Genomic DNA, 19,281 nt, shown 5'->3' on the forward strand with positions numbered 1-19,281 from the left:
CTGTGATGTTAGAGACGCTTTGCTTGCTGCTGGGGGAGAACAGACATGGCTGGAGCACGGGCTGAGAGCAGGGAGAGGCTGCGATGTATTGCTGCCCCGGCACCAGCTGGTTTCCCTTTGCTTCCCATTTTTGGGAGCACTATCGATGCCTCTGCGACTGCAGCGTTTCAATTCAAGTCGAGCAGCCAGCAAGCCCCTCCAGTCCCTCCGGCGCAGCCCTCCGCTGGACCCTGTGCCTGCCACAAACACGCAGCTATGAATATTGAAGTGAAAAAGGGGCCTTTTATGGACTTCACAGATGTGCTGGGGAGTCGGGGCAGGCCTCATTACCTCGGGGTTCTTTAAAAGGCCAAACAAAAACCAGAAGAAAGAGTGTTAAGGGTAGAGGGGGCAGGGAGGCGAGAACTAGAAAAAAGTTGAAAGAAAAGAAAAGACGACCGGAGTTGATGGATATTCCATCTGTTTATGTTCAGACCAGTGCTGGGAATTAACAAAGGCTGTTGGAGACGTAGGCTCTCTTTCTCCCTCCCTCTCCTCCCTATCTTTCTCCAACTGTTCTGGATGATTTGGTTTTGTTCGCCGCTCGCAAGGAACAGAGTGTGTTGTGTTTTGTTGTGGTTTTTTTTGGGGGGGGAGGGGGGCACCATGTGTCTTTGCATGGGGGCTCTGCAGCTGGTACCCGCGCTGCCAGACTCTGATTTGCAGTAGGAGCTGCTGGGGCCCCGATGGCTCTCACCACTTTGACATGCAGAGTAGATGGAGGCTGCAGGGCCAGATCCCTGCACCCAGAAAAATGAGCGCAGTTTCTTGGCTTTCACCGGAGCTGCACATCAGCACAAGGGAGTTTGTTCCGTCCATACGCGTGGCACGGGTGAGGGATGATCAGCTGGTTGCGGATGCAATTCCTGCTCCCCTGTGGGGTTAAAAAAGCCTTCATCTATCTTAGCTTCCAGCTTCAAGGCAAAGGTTTGTACCCAACCTGATCAGGGTTACCTGGGACAGCTGCAGTCAGTGCACAGGGAACTGCAGATGAGAGCTGTTGGCTGCATCTTTGCTCAGTGATGGATGACTTTCCCATGGAAAACAAGAGCTTTAGCTTTTTCTTTCCAAAGCCCACTGGCACCCGACTACATCTGAGCCCAGAAGTCTTATTCAAGGAGATGCAGAGATTTCACAATGGAAAATGAAGGTGAATTTTGGACAGACTGTGCATCTGAAGCTGGCGCCCTAACCAAGAAGTTAATCTTGTCTAGAGGCACATACATATTTCATGGTCAAGAGCCAGGTGAGATTCTCCCTGTCCATGGCAGGGAAGTTGTAACTAGATGATCTTTGATGTTCCTTCCAACCTAAGCCATTCGATGATTCTATGACATGATTCTATGAGAGTTTTCTTAAAAGCCCCAAATCAATCTGAGCTGTGAGGCAAATTCTGGCAGAGCTGGGAGGAAAATAAATTTGGAGTAAGTGTTTGGGGAGGTAGGACAGCCAGAACCAGGTAGGACTTGACATATTGGTCCAGATCTCACCTTGACATCTTCAAGCCTTTATTAGGGTTCACCTCCTGTGTGAACCCTTGGGATATGGACATGAAGAAGTTGTCTTATCACTTGTTCTGAGCCAGAATTGTGATGTGGTTCTTACTGTGGCTGTCCTGAGGTGTGTGCACTTGGCACCTTTTGCATATGCTCCCTTTACATCTATTAAACCTCCAGCTTTCCTTTTCCCCTCCTTCCTACAGCTTCTCCTTCCACAAAAAGAGAACCTTATTCAGAAGAGATAGGGTCTTTGACACCCACCTTTCCATATTCCCCTTTGGCAGAAACTCTCTCTGCCTGCATCCCTGTTCAAGTGCATCATCTTCATTGTGAGTATTAATTCCAAGTTGCAAAGCCCATAACAGACATTGCCTCCATCTGTGGTTTGGTTGCAGCTAGCCAGTCCAGTGCCTGAATAAAAAAAAAAATATATATATATATAAACACCCACACCTTTATCTCCTAAGGTCCCCACGCTAATGCTTTGCTGAACACTGCAGTCCCCAGCTGAGCTGTAAATGACTTTTTCATTTTCCTAGGCCTGCTACCCAGTCTGTTTGGTATTCAAGGGCACCCCACCAACAGGCACTATCATTCTGCTTGGGCCGAATTACTTGATTAAAACGCATATCAACTATTATGTGATTCGTTTTCTGCCTCTGCTTCACACCACAGCCCTCTAAACTATGTTAAACTGTAATACAGCTGCACAGGCACGAGCAAATGCTGGAGAATGGGGAGTTTACAGGTTGGAAAGGGGAGGGAGGGGGAAACCCAAGCTTTATTGTATGTGCTGTGTCGCAGATTGGTTTTGTGTGTGTCTGGGAATGTGCTTGGGCAGGGGCAGAGGGGTGAGAGATGAATTTGAAACACCTCTGTCCTCTCTTTGCAGCCCCACCTGCTGTTGGAGGTGAGTGGGGTTATTCTGCAAACAAATACGCATCTCTTTCTCATTGTGAACTCAAGACTTTATCATTTTCCAAGAGGAGACAGAAAAGACTGTTCTTGTTTTCATGTCAGATAGAAAAACCAAGCCAATACAATCCCGTTCCTGCGATGCTGCCACTGTCTCTCCCCTTCTCTCAGGCTTTCCATAGTCTTGTTTGCATTTTGATGGGTTTTGTTTGCTTTCTGCCAGAGGGAAAGGCAGATGCTAAGAAGACAGGGAAGAGTTTCAGCTCTTGCTTCTGAAGCTGTTGACTGCAGGTCTAGCACGGGAGCCCTGCCCTGAATAAATGACCGCTTCCTACTGATCCTTGTTATCCCACCCTGCTCCAACATGTGCTAGGCTGAGATCAGCAGCAGAGCCCTCTGCTACATCCTCATCTGACTTTGCCCTACCCAGAAGCTCTGCTATGGATGCGCTGGGCTGGAGCACACCTTTCTGTCAGTCCTGGCATGGCACACAGGCTAGTTGCACAAGCAGGTGATAAAAAAGAGCATGGAAACAGCAGCACCACAGATCTGGACTGTGGCCAGTTACAGCCCCTACCTGCTAAATACATTCTGAGTGCTTGAAAAAAGAGCAGGAATGAATAGAAGAACATTGTGGATGTACTGGATATATGCAGATCTTTTCCCTGGTTTATTGCTTCGTGCCCTCACAGCGATCAAGAGAGATTTCCACCTGTGAGATGGGTACCTTCTTTCTGTTTCGTGATGATGTGGCTCTGATTATTAAGGCAGTGTCAAGAAGCAAAAGCATCATGTGGCAGGTGAAGCTGCCCTTTCCACGGCAGTTGAGAGCCTCTTTTTTGTCCCCCAGCATAAAACTGCCTGACCTGAAATTCAGGTATATACAGGACTAGAAAAATGCGCATACATTTCGTTGTTGGGGAACCAAAAATGGCAGCTTTGGTGGATGGAGAGCTTTGTGAGCAAGAGCGGGACATGGCACAGGGCTATAATGAGGGGATATTCAGATCTCTGCGATACCACCAAAGTGAGATTGGCCTTCCTCTCGTGTGCCATCCAATTTCCCCTGTGGCAGCTTCAGCTTCCCAGCTGTCACCTCCAGCCCTGCTTTTGTGGAGCATCACTGCTGCTCCAGCAGCGCCTGGGTGGGTTTGCTGAAGCCATTTGCGGAACAAACAGTGCAGTTACATCTAAGCCATCCGCAATACCATTCCCTTCCCCTTCTTCATCTCTCCTCTCCAACATACGTTTAATTTTTAGGAAGGTGCAGCTGGAAGCAAGAGAGAAAAGAGAGAGGAAATGAGAGCGAGAGAGGGTGACAAAGAGATGAGAAATACTGAAGGAGAGCGCATGTGGTTTCCCTTTCCCCCCTAACAAAATCCAATCCCCGCTTTAATGAATGCGTTTTCATGTCTGGTCCTGCCTGCCAATCCTTCCAGACGGCACCAAGGTGCTTCACCACGAGGCAGCAGGTCCTTGTAGGGCATCAAGGGCTCAGTCTGAGCCTGGAGGGTCTTCTTGTGGCCGATTCCACCTAATCCTGTTGATTAATTTAACTCTAGGGCTAAGAGGCGCCCAGAAGCAGTGAATGGAGCTGGAGAGGAGAAGGGGGGAGGATGGGAAAGCAGAAGAGGGAGGACAAATCCAGCCCGTAATTATGGAGGCTTTTCCTTGCTCCTTTCCTCCAGCCCCAGTCTACTTGGGCTCCTTTCAAACCCCTTCAGAGAGCTCTGCTAATTGTGCTCCAACCTGAACCAGCAGCATTTTTCAGGAATGTTGAGTTTGTGGGCCATAATTTACACATTTCCTCCTGCTGGAATGGGCCCAGGGCAAGCCCAGGCATCCGTATTTCACCTGTCCTATGTCATCCTGTGTGTACACCTGCACATGGGCTCTGGCCATGTTTCTTTCAACGGAGCGAAAAAACCATTCTGGATCAGTGCGTCCTGCAATCTATGCATTTTTTCTCTTAGTTTTCCCTTTCCTCTGGCTTGGGAGATTTTCCCCTCTCTTCACCTCTCCCTTCTGTTCTTTCTCAGCCAGCAGGAATCCTGGGGGAGCTGTGAGCAGGCAGCTAGCTGCTTCCCATCCTTCATCACCGTTAGTGATCGGTAGGAAGCTGCTGCCAGGTACTTCTCCACCATTTTATTCACAGGGTGCTCACTGCTGCCTGTGAAACACAGTGTAAAACACTGCCAGCATGTGCACTGACAACACCCCATTATGCTAGAGGCTGCAAACTGGGTTTCTCCCTCTGCTCGTGCTGGTTGGAGTGCCAGGTAGCTGTGTTCCACAAGGGGATATGGGGCAAGAAATGAAATGCTGAGGGTTTGGGTGGATCCCCCGGGTTTGCCTGGCAAGGGAGGTTTCCTTGAGTTACTCCTGCAGCTCTGGGAAGCTTCTCATGGAGATTATGGCAATGGTGTGTCCAGCACATTTCAGCCATTTAGGAGTGGAAAAGACCTGTTTGATGCTCGGAGTCGTGGGTTAGGCAGGTAAGGGACAGTCCCTGATATCAGGGGATGCACGAAGTAACGGGCTCATTTTGCGGTCTATCTCAGCCAAACGACTTTCTGTGTTATTTAGTGAATCTGTGTCTGACAGCAGCAGCTGCATCCTACCGAGACCAGCTGGTTCCAGGCGTGCCCTGGGATTTTTCTTGCTCTCTTGGTTTCATCTTTGTAGTCGGGCTGCTGGAGCCTTGGACTTGGCACGAGGAGCTGCGGCTTCTTTTCCCAGCTTTGCTCCTGACTCACGGGGTGACCGTAGGTGGGTGACTTCCTCCATCCCTGCCACGGCTGTGAAATGGAGATAATGCCAGCTGGGGGCTGCTTGGAGTCTCCCGGATAGGGAGTGTTACATCAATTTATGTGGCAAGTTTTGGCTCTCTCTCTTTCTAGCCCTGTAGCCAGGGTGATGGCCGGCGCGATCACCGGTGCTGCTGTGAATAGGACAGATTGTTACTGGTGACAACTGGTTTCCCTTTCTTAAATCCTTGGGGTAAATCAGGGATCAGGACTTTCCTCACCTGGGATGATGCTGGATCCCAGCCTTGCTGTATGCTATGTAAGCAGCTGCACCAAGAACGCAGTGAGCTGTAGCAGATACTACAGCCCAATATTTATCTTGGTGTATTTTCCTTCTCTCTCACACTGGCCCTGTCACGTTCTGAGCCAAAACACACTTCTGTCCTCTTTTTGTATCAATTATCAAGAAAAAAACGCTAATTAAACCAATGACAGCCAGTGACTTCAGTGATCAACGTGAAGAAATCTGCCGTGTGCTGCAGGTTTCCAGATGTGCTTTGGCACAGCATGGTCCTCCGAGCTCCAGATGTGCTCCTACCTGGCCCAAATCATCTGGGGTGCAGATGTGCAGGGCTGTTATTCTCAACTACAGATGTTCCTTTCACACCGCTCGGGATTCCAGCCCTTTCCTGAAAATGGGCGCGATCAGAAAGCTGGCTAATGACACAGCTGGAGTCAGCTCAGCTCTAACGCTGTGTCCTCGAGACATGAAAGCATTTTTGTCCTGCAGCAAGCAGAACGCGATGGCATTTTGTGATCTTCCCAGGATAAACAAGTGGGCTCCGGTGGGATGTTTGCCTCCTACTCCTCCAAGCGGAGCAGCTGTTGGGAAGGCACAGCTGCCATTCCCAGCTCTCGAAAGAAAAAGGCAGATTTTGGGTGACGATAGCACAGGAACTGAGCAAAAAGAGGTTGCAAACCTTTGGGAAATTCGTCGTCAGGACAAGCGTATGTAAATCCTGTTTCTAATCCTAAATTAGCACCGATTTACCTAAAGGAGAAGGTATTTCTCCTTGAGCACAATGGTTTAGGACAGTCTAGCTCTCAGCATCATGTCTGTGCAGGCATTCTGAGAGACAGCAGTTGTGCATGGCAAAAAAAAAAAAAAAAGCATATTTTATGATATTGCTATCATGGGAGGGAAGGGAAAGGTGACAGAGATCTCTCACCTAGCCGAAGGGCTTCGTGCTTCATGTGCTCTTTCTCTAGTGACACATTTTTCACTGTCCCAAAGGCAGATGTAAAGGTTTGTCCTAGCTGAGCTCCTCCATACATCAACATCTGTGCTGCAGGGAGCTGATAACTCGGATCCTCAGGTGCACAGCTTGGAAACCCAAGCTTTGCTCCATGAGAAGCTGCTAGCAAATGCTGGAGACATTGGTAATGCTGTTGGGAGTGTGTTCCATTCCAAACCCAGTGGGTCTGACTGGAAATGTGAAAATCTGTGCCTTCTGCTTTATCATCTCCAAGCCAAAGAGGAAGAAAAAAGAACAGAGTGAGACTTGCTTATTCCAGCCCTGCTATGGGGGAGAGAGGAAACCAAAGGGATTGAGGAGGGGAGAGCCTGGGGCTCAAGAAGGGAAAGGCAAAGGTCCAGAGCTAGGGGAGGTAGACCTTGGTGAAGGACTTGGATGCTTTCTTCATGCTCTGGGAGTCTGGCTTTGTGCAAAATGTCTGCTGAAATCTGCAAAGTAAGGGAAGAAGAACTCTTTGAATTGAGCAGCCCAACCCATGAGATGAAGCAGAGATGGAAATGTTTTTCCCAGCTGTACAAATTCCTAATATTCCTCTTTTCCTTCCCAAGGTGCTTTAAAAAATTGAAATCTCAAATGCTAACACTTCAACAAAACACAGGAGGAAATTAGACTGCAGAAGCCGAGGCATCATAGATTGAAAATCTTTATGCACTTATTTCAGGTTTTACGTATTTTCAGTGTAAAATGTGCAACAATTTAACCCAGTCCCTTCAAACCAAAAATGGAAATTGCTGGAGGTAACATAAGTCAACAGCTGGAAGCTCTTTCATTGCAACCGCTGTGGACTGTGAAGCATCCCTTTGTGCAAATGGTTCTTGTTTTGATAGATTGGCTTTTTATAGTGTGGGGGGGAAGATAACAGAAGGAAACTGTGGTAGTGGTGGAAAACTGGTCGGTATGTTTTATGTACCCCATCACTGGAGAACTGAGGTTGCTTTCCTGGTGTGCCTTTCTCCCTGTCTCTTGTTAAGCATCATTCCCCACCTTTTGCCCACCCAGGGAACAGGCTGGATGAAGGCTCCGACGTCGAATCCGAACCAGACCTGCCTTTGAAGAGGAAGCAGCGTCGCAGCCGGACCACTTTCACTGCCGAGCAGCTGGAGGAGCTGGAGAAGGCCTTCGAGAGGACCCACTACCCAGACATCTACACCCGGGAGGAGCTGGCGCAGAGAACCAAGCTGACCGAGGCCCGCGTACAGGTAGGAACCAGAACCCTGGTGCGTGGAGGATGAGTCTGGCGGCACTGCTGCTTGTTTCCCTCGGGGAGAGAGATGGAGGCATTGGGGGTGGAAGGTGGAAATTTGGATGGGTTTCTTCTCCGGTGCCTCACGCATGAGAATCTGAGGTTAAAATCCAGTTGCGCAGATTCCTGCCTTCCCATGGGTTTGCAGCTATGCCGTTTGGGTTTGGCTTCTGGCAGAGGTACCAGCTGCAGGATTTCCATCCAGGTTGGGGTGAGGAGCCAAACCTTCCCCCTCTTGGCAAGGCGCTTAGCTCTCTGTTTGCTGTGTGAGGAAATTCCTCCTCCTGCCCAGGAGGAAGCCGTGTGCGTGTGTTTGTATTTGGTGCTTGAGGAGAAATCGCGCCATTTACCAACCTCGCCCAGGGGAGCGGATCATATTTTGCCAAGTTTGCAAGATGCGTGTGTGAATTTTCATCAAACTTTCTTTTTTTCCCCCCCACCCCCCCGATCTCCAGAGAGCACAAAAAGGGCGGGGGGAAGGGAAGAAGAGGGGAGGAGCAGGAAGGGAGGGTTTGGGGCCGGGGGACTCTGACATCGACACGATTAATAGCCCTTGTGGGAACTCCACACAGAGACCCTTATGTCTTCCAGATAAAGGCTGGGTCAGCAGTGTGTGCAAACACACAGAGGGATAAGGAGTGTGAACAGATCGGGGGGTATAATAGGGTCCCTTGGGGAAAGGGAAGGGGAGGGGGAGGGAGTGGGGATTGTGCTGGGTTAGAGAAGTGAAATGGAGACCCCAGCAGTCCGAGCTCCGCGCGGCCGAGAGATTGGGTTTCAGGCTGAGCACCGGGCTCTGTGCGTGCAGCCAGAGCTGAACTGCGGGCGCTGGGCAAGGACACGGCCCGTTGGCCAGGCCCTCCAGCACAGAACAGCCTTTTTATTTTCTGTTCTGTGGTTCTCAGGAGAATGAGCTTGGTGTGATTGCCACAAGCTTGCCCCAGGCTGTCTGGACAGGGATGTTCCCCCCTGTGCACACCTGGGATGTTCACAGGGTAAGGACTTTTCCCATTAGCACTGTGGCAGATGCCTTCTTCCAGCTTCCTCTTGAGAGGTCCTGCCTTTCCCAAATCCAGCTTCCAGCGTCTGCCTGACAGAGCCAGCAAAAAGGAAATCCAGTGAACTGACTCCAGCCAAAAAAACCTCACCTGAGTTTTCAACAGGAATAGTGATAATTTGCTAGACATACAGGACTACAGATAGATGGAGCCTGGGAAAAGTGGCTAACTTAGGGGCTAAGCTACCAAAGGCTGTAGTATGTGATTTCCCCCATTTTTGTTTTGCATATTCTGCTTCTAAGCATTCTTCCTTGTGTAGGTTGACATAGGATAGTAACGGGGAAAAATGTATATGTACCAAGCCAACTTTTTTTTTTTAAGGGCATTTTGAGGGAGAACAGAATCTTAGGGAATATCTCTTAATGAGGCAAGAGAAATAATGTGCATTGCATGAGCCGTGTTGGAGAGGGAGGGAAAAGCCCCACAAGTACCAGGGAGTGCAAAAACCAGCGGCAAGTTCTCCCTTTTCTAAGGGGTTCTGACCTCACCGTGACAAGGCTGGGAGAAGGGAGGGAGACGAAAGCAGAGAAAGGGAAAGCTAAATAAATAAATAAGGGGAACCTTTCCCTTGTTTCAAGCTGTGATCTCTGAATCCCCCTACTTGCTCCCAGGCAGCTTGCGTGGAGGTTCCTGCCAGGGCTCTAGTAGCAGCTGTTCTCTGAGGCACATTCCTGATGGCTTTCTCATTCCGACATCCTGGCAGGCTCAGCTTCTTCCCACCACTTTTAAGCCTGCCGCCCCTTGTAAAATTTTCTGGATATCAGAGCAGATCTTTTACTGGCTCTCGGGACCTACAAACGTTAGTCAATCAAGTGCTTGTGGGGGGAAGAAAAGCCACACACACACACACACACACACACATCCATCCAGCAGGGAAATCTTCTACCACCTTGTGGTCTTTGCCCTGTTTGGGAACAGGTTTTAAGGCGAAGGAGTTGCACTTTGGGTTTGAGAGAGTTGTAATGACAGTTGGACCAGCTGAGATGAGGGGTTCTGGGTGTTAAGAGCCACGCACCCAGAGACAGACCTTGTCCCCACGAGTGTTTTGTGTTAAGGTGTGACATGGGAGGAGGGTATATGGAAAGTACATTCGGACGAGAGGGTCTTGGAGGTCTTTTCCAACCGTCTATGAAACACAATTCTAAAGCAGAGCTGCTGTCAGGCTTTCTAACTGCATTGTATATGGACATGACCTCTGCACGGGATCCCGTTGAGCTAATAGCTGCATCAGCACTGGACAAAAATAAACGGGTTTGTCCATGCTTCTCCTCGCTTCTTTCTCTTCTTTTACCATATGAAAGATGAGCTTGCCTAGCTCTCATTCACTCTCTCTGATACCTGAGTGCTCCTGTAGTGTAATCTCCTCCACGAGAAAAGCTGATAGCTCTGTTAAACTTTATTGGCAGACCTTAGAGTCCGGCTGGTCATGCAGCTGTCCAGCTAAGTGGAAGTTTGACACGTTGACAGCTAATAAAATTCCCAAGCCGAACAACAAGAGGAGGTGGAGGGGGAACGCTCCCAAGCTCTGGTTTCTCATCTGCTAGGAAGATCACGGCAGGGTGAGCAATGTTTTAGTGGGGTCAGTGCAGCGTCCGCGTGATTGGGATGCGGGATTCCAGCGCTCAGGCTACAACACGCCATAGGGTATGAGCCACTCCAAGGTTAATCCCAAATTCGGTGTAGGCAGGGACAACACCAACATGGATTTCCGCAAGGGTGGGAGTTCAGTTCCAGATTTGTGCCAAACGAGGCCACCAGTGGAAATTCCCACTTGTTTTCGTGCAAGGCAGTGTCTTGACTCATGTGCCCACACTAATTGCCCAGCGCTGAAGGAATTCCTTCAAGCTCTTGTTTCCACCCGACCAGCAAACAAGCTGCTGAATGCCAAGCGTTCATGGATTTTTAACATTAAGCCTAACGGCTAAGCAGTTCACTTAGTGAATTTAATGGAAGCTTTGGTTTTGATCTGCAGTGTATTTGGGGGTCTCACACCAGTTCTTGCAATTATATAGCTGGCGATGACAATGTTTTATACGAAAAGAAAAAACACCCAAACAACCTTAATGGGATTCTCTGATAATTTTGAAACTTTTCTCCCCGGTTTTGCTAGAGAAGGGACGATTTTCAGAAGAGCCCTTTTCTCGTAGTTTCAGCTTTGTCAGTACAGCATTTTTCCGTGGGAGAATAGTTTTGTCAGAAATCCTTACCCAGGTGTGGAAATGACATCTCAAAGCAATGCAGGTGACAGTGCCCAAAGAGACACCAGGTACATCAGTCATGGGTCTACAGGGTTGAACCTAATCCCTCCCTTAGATGATCCCATTTGTTGGGTCTGTTTGCCCAAATGTGTTGTGCTTTTAAGGCAAGTTACAAACACAGCAGTGCTCATTTCAGTTTGGGATTTGAACAACATCAACAAAAAGAGCATGCGTCCCCCAGTCAGCCCCACAATCCAAAACCATTTAGAAATGTGTATGTTGGAAATGGAGACCTTGGTGCATAGGTTCCCACACAAACAGCCCCTGTCCCTTTGCCCTGGTGCTATGATGAGTCAGACATGACGGGTTCCAAAGGATGATCTCAAAATCCTTTCCCAGCAACCCATCAAAATCATCCCCCCACCCCCAAAATAGATGGTTTTGCTTCTCAGCATCACCTCCAAGTGATTCAGATGGTCATACCACAGCAGCTGGGGACAAGCACGCGTGCCACGAGCAACTCTGTTAATCCCAGTTCCTAGAATGATAGAGTCATAGGATCATAGTTTGAATTGGTAGGGACCCTACAGGCCAACTGGTCCAACCTCCTGCAATGAGCAGGGACACCCACAGCTCCATCAGTGCTCAGAGCCCCTCCAGCCTGACCTTGGGTGTCTCCAAGGATGGGGCACCACCACCTCTCTGGGCAACCTGTGCTGGTGCCCGGAATTAAATCAGAAGGGTTGGATTCATTGCGATGTTGATGTCTGTTGTTAATCCCCAGGAAATTCCAGGCACTGAGAAACAGTTATTTCAATAACAAAATTAAACGGGAGAGCAGGAGTCGCAACCCAATGCTTTATTGATCATTTTTATGATGGATCCCATTGTGATTTCTGCCTGGGAGAAAATGGATGTTTCATTTAATAAAAAAGCTCAGAGCAATTCTGCCTCTGAAATCTTGCTGCATTTCTAGGCTACTCACATAATCTGTATTTTATGACACAGTTTCAGACAGTAGTAAACAAACAGCCATACTCTAGATCATGCTGCGACGGCTCCGACATGCCAAATGGAGCGTCAGAAAAAAAGAATTCCACTCCATTTTGCTCAAAATTTTGCACGAAGCAGTTCTGTACTCAGGGTCGAAGGAGCTGCAGACCACCGTTCCCTTGTTTTGTAGCAGCTTGCTGCAGTTTAGTTGCCAGGTTACCCAGAAACCTGTAGGTGCCCCATCCCTGGAGGTGCCCACGGTCAGGTTGGATGGGGGCCCTGGGCAGTGTGAGCTGGTGGGGGGCACCCAGCCCACGGCAGGGGGTTGGAACTGGATGGGCTTTAAGATCCCTTCCAACCCATCCATTCTGCGGTTCTGTGATTTCCCAACAACTCCTCAAATATCTCTGCTCTGTCCTAGCGGGGTGCTCTCGCCCCAGCTGTGGTCAGAGGTCCACGCTTTGCTTTCTGAAGGCGGAGGTGATGGATGGAGGGATGGGGTGGTGACAGGCAGCTCTCCCAGCTCTGAGCATGAGCTGGAGTCATGCAAAGCGGTGGGAGCCTGATGCTGTTTGCCCGGTGTTTTGCTTCCCAAACCCTTTGAGATGTGTCCAAACTGGCCCTTTGGAAGCAATCCTCCTCCCTTAAAGGTCAGCTGAGAATGTTTTCTTTCTTCCTGAGGGTCCCACTCATTTACACTTCTTGAAGAGAGCTGCGAGGAGGTTATGACACAACAGCTGCCCCGTGGTTTTGGCATTGGTGCAGTGCCGCGGAGCTGGGGCTCTCCTTGGCAGAGCTGAGCTTGGCACGCTCATTTTCCACGGCACGGGGCCAGCCGTGCCCTCGCACACCGGAGCATCCAGCTGGGCAGAGAGCAGCCCCTGGCACCGTGCAGCCAGGCCGTGAGAACCATGGTGGTGCCCGGGCACGGTGAGGGACGGCAGCACAGTGCCAAGCTCCCAGCAAGGTCAGGGCGAGGGCAGTGTGCTGATCCAGCTTGAATAAGGGACTTTGCAAGGTAAAGCCAGCAAGGCTGGATGCAGCTGAGGCACAGCGTAGGGTCTGGATGCTCATTGTCTGATGCTGCTAAGCAGGTGGGGGTTGGTTACGATCTTGTAGCACCTCTTTCCACTCACTTAGTGGATCAGTGCTTGATGTCCCAGCATTGCTGCTCTTCTTTCACATCTCCCCATCCAGAATTCAGAAACAGAATTGCACTTAAAAAAGCAGTAACTGAGAGCACACTTACCCTAGCTAATATGCTCCATATAAGCCCTCAATCTTATCACAAAAAATACAAAAACAAATGGTAAAGTGGATTTTCAGAGATCCAAACCTCAGTGGCAAGTCTTTTTCCACGTAAATTTTGCAAAAGCCAGAGGTGAGCACTTGAAATTGCAAGCACGTCCTCTGCCTGTATCTAAGGGCTTGCTTAGAAAACCATCAGCACTTTTGGTATTCGTAGTAGAATTACAGTAACCAACACCCTTGGAAATAGAAATGTCCCACTGACGAGGGACAAAGTCCCAGCTGTGTAAGCCTGAGGGCATCTTGCTGGAGAGAGTCAGCACTATTTCATTAAGTATGAAATTTACTGGAGATGAAGATGATAAACCTAATCCCATAGTCCTTCTAGCAAAACATGGCTGGAAACCAACAGGAATGAATGCAAACTTCAGGACGAGCTGCATCATTTGGCAGGAGCGGATCGTTCTGTGTGCATGGGGCAGGGAGTGTGCATGAAGCAAAAAAAAAAAAAAAACCTCAGGAATTTTGGTGTTGATATTAAGGAAAGTCAGTTCCAGGTTTTGCTTGTTTGCCGTGCGCTGCGTTCCTTGGTCTGCTTTGGACTTGTGGTTGCAAGCCGAACAAGGGATTGCCTCAACAATGTGGCAACGATTTGCTTTTCTTACAAAGGAAAAAGGGCTCAGGGGCCAAAGCAATGAACTGGGTCCCAGTTCCTCCCATGAGACCGTCGTGCGGAACGCTGCGCGTTAAATGGGAGTGGGTGCAGCCGCACTGATTTATAGCAGCGCAGTGCCTGTCCCATTGTGTGAAAAAACAAACAGGGCCTCCGAGGGATTTCGTGAGAGGAACCTTTATCACCCAATTTCCAGCCCAATGGAGGTGGACCAGAGTGGTTCTCACTTGGCGCTGCGTGGTGAGGCCGTGTCGCCGCGGAGGGTTGGGTTTGGAGACGTGAAGCCATGAATCGTAAGCAAACATCGTACTGCCGACAATGGGTTGTTAAATCAAAAGTGGTTGGCAAAAAAATAAGTAGGTAAATAAATAAAAATAATAAATCCGCATGCCAGAAATGGTTCAAACTCTTCAGAAGAATGTTACAAATAGCCAACACCTTCAGGAGCAGGCATGAGCCAGGAGAAATATAGGCTAAATTCATTGGATAATCTCATTTGTGAGGAGTCATTTGTTCTGCTCCACTAACCTTGTTTAAGATCTATCTTAACCGTATCACCCACCAGTGACAGAGGCTCAGCATTTTGGGCGCTGAACCAAAGTGTCACTAGGTGCAGCTGTGTCCCTGCGTGCACGGATAAAACCCCTGTGCCTAAAATCTGTGCCTTGTCGTGGGCTTATATCCCCCCAGTTCTGTAAGGAATTATCTCAGCTGCCTCAGCCATGAGTGATGCTCATGTGTCCCTAATGCTTAGGACTGGTGTGGACCAGGCAAGGCACTGTGGGGACCTGTCCTGGTTTGGAGGAGGACCCAATCTGCAAAGCCTCCGTGCAACCTGCGGAGGGACCTCATCTGATTTGGGTGGACTCGGTTGGAGTGCCTGGGTTGTGAGATTCTTTGCCACCTGGTTTCTGCAACACGTGCTGCGTCTCTTCCATCCTGCTGGAGAGCAAGGGCACGTCTTGGCTTTTCCACCCCTGTTTCCATTTATGAGCTCATTTATCCCATCCATCTTTCTCCAACATCAAGTCCTGATTAGGCCGAGCAGGAAAACAACAGGCTTTCTTTCCCACAGGAGGCTCTTTTTGACCTTCCTTTCCTCTCCTTGTCTGACAAATTGTGGGAGCTGACCCATATCTCGACGGCTGCGGGGATAATTCAGTCCAGCCCCATCCTGGCAGGCAGCTGTCTCTGCAACCCTTCTCCCCTGTTCTCTGCTTGAGAACAAGTGCCTGGGACATCTCAGAAAGGGCTGGGTACAAGCATTCGGGTTAAATAAGAACCAGTGCTAACCTTTGCCCCAAACCCAGGCTGGTGGGGAGGATGGGCTCTTCCAAAATCAGCTGACAGTGAGGGATTGCAGAGGTTTCTTAGTCTTGCTGTGCCTCCCTCTGCCATCTGTGTAGGGGATGCTGGAGGAGAAGCTCTGCAATAAATAGGTGTGATCACGGACCTCGGAGCAGCATCCTTGCTCGCTGTGCAAGTGTAGCACATGGTGCAACAAGCAGTTCTGCCCTCATCATAGAGTTCTCATCAGATATAAGGAAGAAGTTTTTTACACTAAGGATGGTGAGGCACTGGCACAGGTTGCCCAGAGAGGTGGTGCAGACAGCCAAGGTCGGGCTGGAGGGGGCTCTGAGCACTGATGGAGCTGCTGGTATCCACGCTCATTGCAGTGCACTTGGACCAGGTGGCCTTTAAGGATCCCCTCCAACTCAAATGATTCTATGGTTCTGTGATAATGCATTTTCTGTGAGGCATCTCTCATCCACATGATGCATTCTTTGGAAGACAGCTCGCAGGGACAAAAGCCCCGCATGTAGTATTTAACAGCACAGTATCCCAAATAGCTTGTCCTTTTAAGAAAAACCAGATTTCTGCAGGGCTAGTTTTACTCTTGGTGGGTTCTTTGCACTGCCCTTTTTGCAAGTTGTCCCGGCAGAAAACTTTGGCTGTGCCATTTTGCTCCAGCAACGCCAAAACTTCTTCCTCATCCTCAGCTCCTTCCCACCAGTCCTGCTTTTAGCAGCCGTAGCCTTCACCCCGGGCTTACCATGGTGTAACAGGATCCTCTGGCAGGGGGAATCTTTAGTGGCTGATAAAACCTTAACTGTTGTGCAATGAAAGCAGGTTCCCTTTGAAGTGCGCCTCGCGTTACAGTTAGATGCTCTAGCCTCTGTATTTTAACTACCAATAAAATGATTTATAAGCATAAAGGCCTGAGCCACCTTTAAGGCGGGGGAAGGGAAAGAATTGCTAACGTCATTAGCTGGAATGTATCTGCCTTTTTTCTGGGGGTTATAAATAAGGGGCAGAATCAACCTGTTTGGGCCATGAAAAGTCCCTTCCTCTGCACGGGAAGATAAATCCTATCAATTTCTTTGTGGAAGGTTTCAGTGTATTTGTGGCTGGAGAATCCAGGCTCTACTGGGAAGCACTACACTTCAGCGTGTAGTTGTGAATCTCGTTTGCTTGCATGCGTATTTACTATCATTATTATTTATTATTTGTTTTGCTGCGTTGCTCCAACTGAGACAGAGATCTCACCTTGCTGGGTGTGCTGCGTACTGGGAGTTAATTACAGCCCCCGTCATAGGTGGCTGTCTGCTGAAATAAACTAAAATGTAAGAAAATGGGCTGATGGTTGGACTAGATTATCCTAGTAGTCCTTCCAACCTAAATGATTCTGTGATTCTATGAAAATGTGGGGTTTATCCTCACTTGAGAAGTGATGACCTGATGGTGTGATGACCACTTACACTGGTGGCGTAAGTGCCAGCATTTCTTGAAGTGTTTCCACTGACTTCAAATTGGAAAGGCAAAGCTTTCCCAAAGTCACAGGAGGAGCCTGCAGCATAATTAGGAACCATTTTTTTTCTCTAGCCTAAAGCCATGAGAATAGCTTTCCTTCCTTCCCAAGCCCATGTGCATTGTAGGCTGGAGGGCACCCCAAGCATGACCCCTGAAAAGGCCTTTCTGGCCCACATGACTCTGTTGTACAAGGAACTGGTCGATCATAGTATCTGCCTTTAAAATAAAATGAATATGAAATAAATATGAAGCAAGTCAGCCACACACCCTCAGCTGGATGTGGAGAAGCAAAGTGAGAGAAGCCGTATGCATTTTTGCGTTTTGTCTTGGTGTGAATAGATGTGTTGGTGCACAGGCAGCACTGACCTCACGGGAAATAAAGGAACGTGGCCCAAATCTCCCCAAAGTTTTGGCATTCCTGGACAACAATAAGGGTGGTGAGGCACTGGCACAGGTTGCCCAGAGAGGTGTGCAGACAGCCAAGGTCAGGCTGGAGAGGCTCTGAGCACTGATGGAGCTGTGGGTGTCCCTGCTCATTGCAATGGAGTTGAACCAGGTGGCCTTTAGGGTCCCTCCCAATTCTAGTGGCCTTAAATGTGGAAGAGGAGAGAGGAGCCAAGCTGTGTATCCTTAACGAGCATGAATTAACGCATACCTGTGTGGGAGAGAAAAGGGCAGGACCATCCACTTTGTACGACAGTGCAAACAAAAGGTTATTTATTTGTGCAGCTCACTGCTCCTAGAAACTGTGTCATGGGTTGGACCGTATAAAAAGAACCCGAAAGCGCTGCAGGCCTTGGTGCTCATTCATTTCTCTCTCCTTAACTCTGTCCTAGATTTTGCTAGCGACTTTTGGTGCCAAAAATGAGCACAGAGATTCCGACCTGCGTGGACTCTGTGGATCAATGCAGATCGGATGTGAGCTGACCTATTTCTGTCACGCTGTTGGAAGGTGTTGGGAGGTTACGCCGCTCCAGGCAGCGCAGTAGGGACAGGTCTGTAAAGAGGCACGTTGGGTGCCAAGGACCTGACATCAGCACTGCATACATTTCAGAGAGCTCCTCCAAAGAGAGAAGGGAGCACTGGGCTCGGATTCCATTATATCTAGGGAAGAGAGTTTTGTTTTGGTTCACAGGACGTGGGGACAGTTTGGATGGCAGCGCCTCAGCCCCTTGTAACCCCAGCTTCTGACCTGACGTTGAGCAGCTTGGAAGCCCGATGGAGGATTTCTTTCCCCCAAATGCTTTACACTCCTGATTTTTGCTCCATTTTTTCTTGTTGCTGTGAAATTTAATCGTGTTTCCTAGCCCTTTAGGCCTCACAAAGTCCAGCAGCTGCATTCTCATCTGGCTTGAAAGCTTATCCGCATACTTCTGAACCCCAAACAGGGATCGGTCCTGAGAGGCTCTCTGATTAAATAAAGTAAACCAAGCCCAAGAGACAGCCTGAGAAGCACTTCCCACTCTCCAGAAGGGAGATTGCCCATGATAAAACACATCAGTGCAGACAGGAATTTAGAGAAACCTCCCCTCGTGTCTTACAGGTAAACTAGTGCTGTAGGAAACACGAGCCCAGCTTTGCACATGCATTAATACCACGTATGTTTTAATGAACCGAGATTTAAATTGGCTGCAGTACAATGCTAGTGCACACTGCAATGCCTCTTGCAAGGAGAGCATGTCTTAGCATACAGACAACAGTGATTTGCTGCAGTACAGAGGAGCTAAGAAAACCTTGTATTCCCTCCGGTCTGGTTCTATCTATTTAGCTTGTCTAACATAGAAACCATGATGCTAATCTGTCTATTTATCCCTCCTAACAGTGCAGCCGTGTTGCTATTATGGTACTTAATCCTTCAGCATAATTCACATAGTTGTCAGATAACGAGGCAGAATGGCCAGGTGGTAGCAATGCATCTATTTGGTATGGACTGTCTCGGAATACACAAGCTAAATTATTCCTCTTCGTCTCACTCTACTGCTGATAGAACCCTCCCACGCTCTTAATGATATCTTGCACAATATTAAATGCACGTCTCTTTACCCAGGAGACAGGGCAGTGGTAGTATTGTAATTTGAGAGAATAGAGACTAAGGAGCGGAGACAAATACCCTGAAAGTCAATGCCAGGCAGCAACTTGAACCTGTCTTTGGCCAGTGCTGTATCTCAGGACAGATTGCCATTGGATGCGTTATCAAGGCGTTATCCAAACTGAGCTTATATTCGGACAGTCACACATACTCTTTTCTATCCCTGTCCCAGGTGTGGTTCAGCAACCGACGAGCGAGATGGCGCAAGCAGGCGGGCGCGAACCAACTTGCAGCATTCAACCACCTGCTGCCAGGGGGCTTCCCACCCACGGGAATGCCGACTCTGCCCCCGTACCAGCTGCCGGACTCCACCTACCCAACCACCACCATTTCCCAAGGTAAGTACTCATTTGCCCACTCTCCTCTTGCCCTACGTCGTCCTGTTGGCCGTTCCTTCCCTGGTTTGCCCTATATCGTCCCACTGGCCATTCCTTTTGTGGTTTACCCTACAT

At 49.0% G+C, this 19,281-nt stretch overlaps 1 protein-coding gene across 3 annotated transcripts in view; it reads left to right on the forward strand.

Moving 5' to 3' along the window:
* The window catches only part of PAX7 (paired box 7), an 87,628-nt gene that overhangs the window by 36,022 nt on the left and 32,325 nt on the right, over positions 1-19,281 (forward strand). For all 3 annotated transcript variants that reach the window (XM_021417538.1, XM_021417536.1, XM_021417537.1), the window contains exons 5-6: positions 7,516-7,715; positions 19,002-19,167. In XM_021417538.1, coding sequence (XP_021273213.1) covers positions 7,516-7,715; positions 19,002-19,167 — 366 coding nt within the window. The remainder of the gene's footprint in view (positions 1-7,515; positions 7,716-19,001; positions 19,168-19,281) is intronic.

Source organism: Numida meleagris, chromosome 20 (assembly GCF_002078875.1).
Source record: "Numida meleagris isolate 19003 breed g44 Domestic line chromosome 20, NumMel1.0, whole genome shotgun sequence".
Lineage (NCBI taxonomy): Eukaryota > Metazoa > Chordata > Aves > Galliformes > Numididae > Numida > Numida meleagris.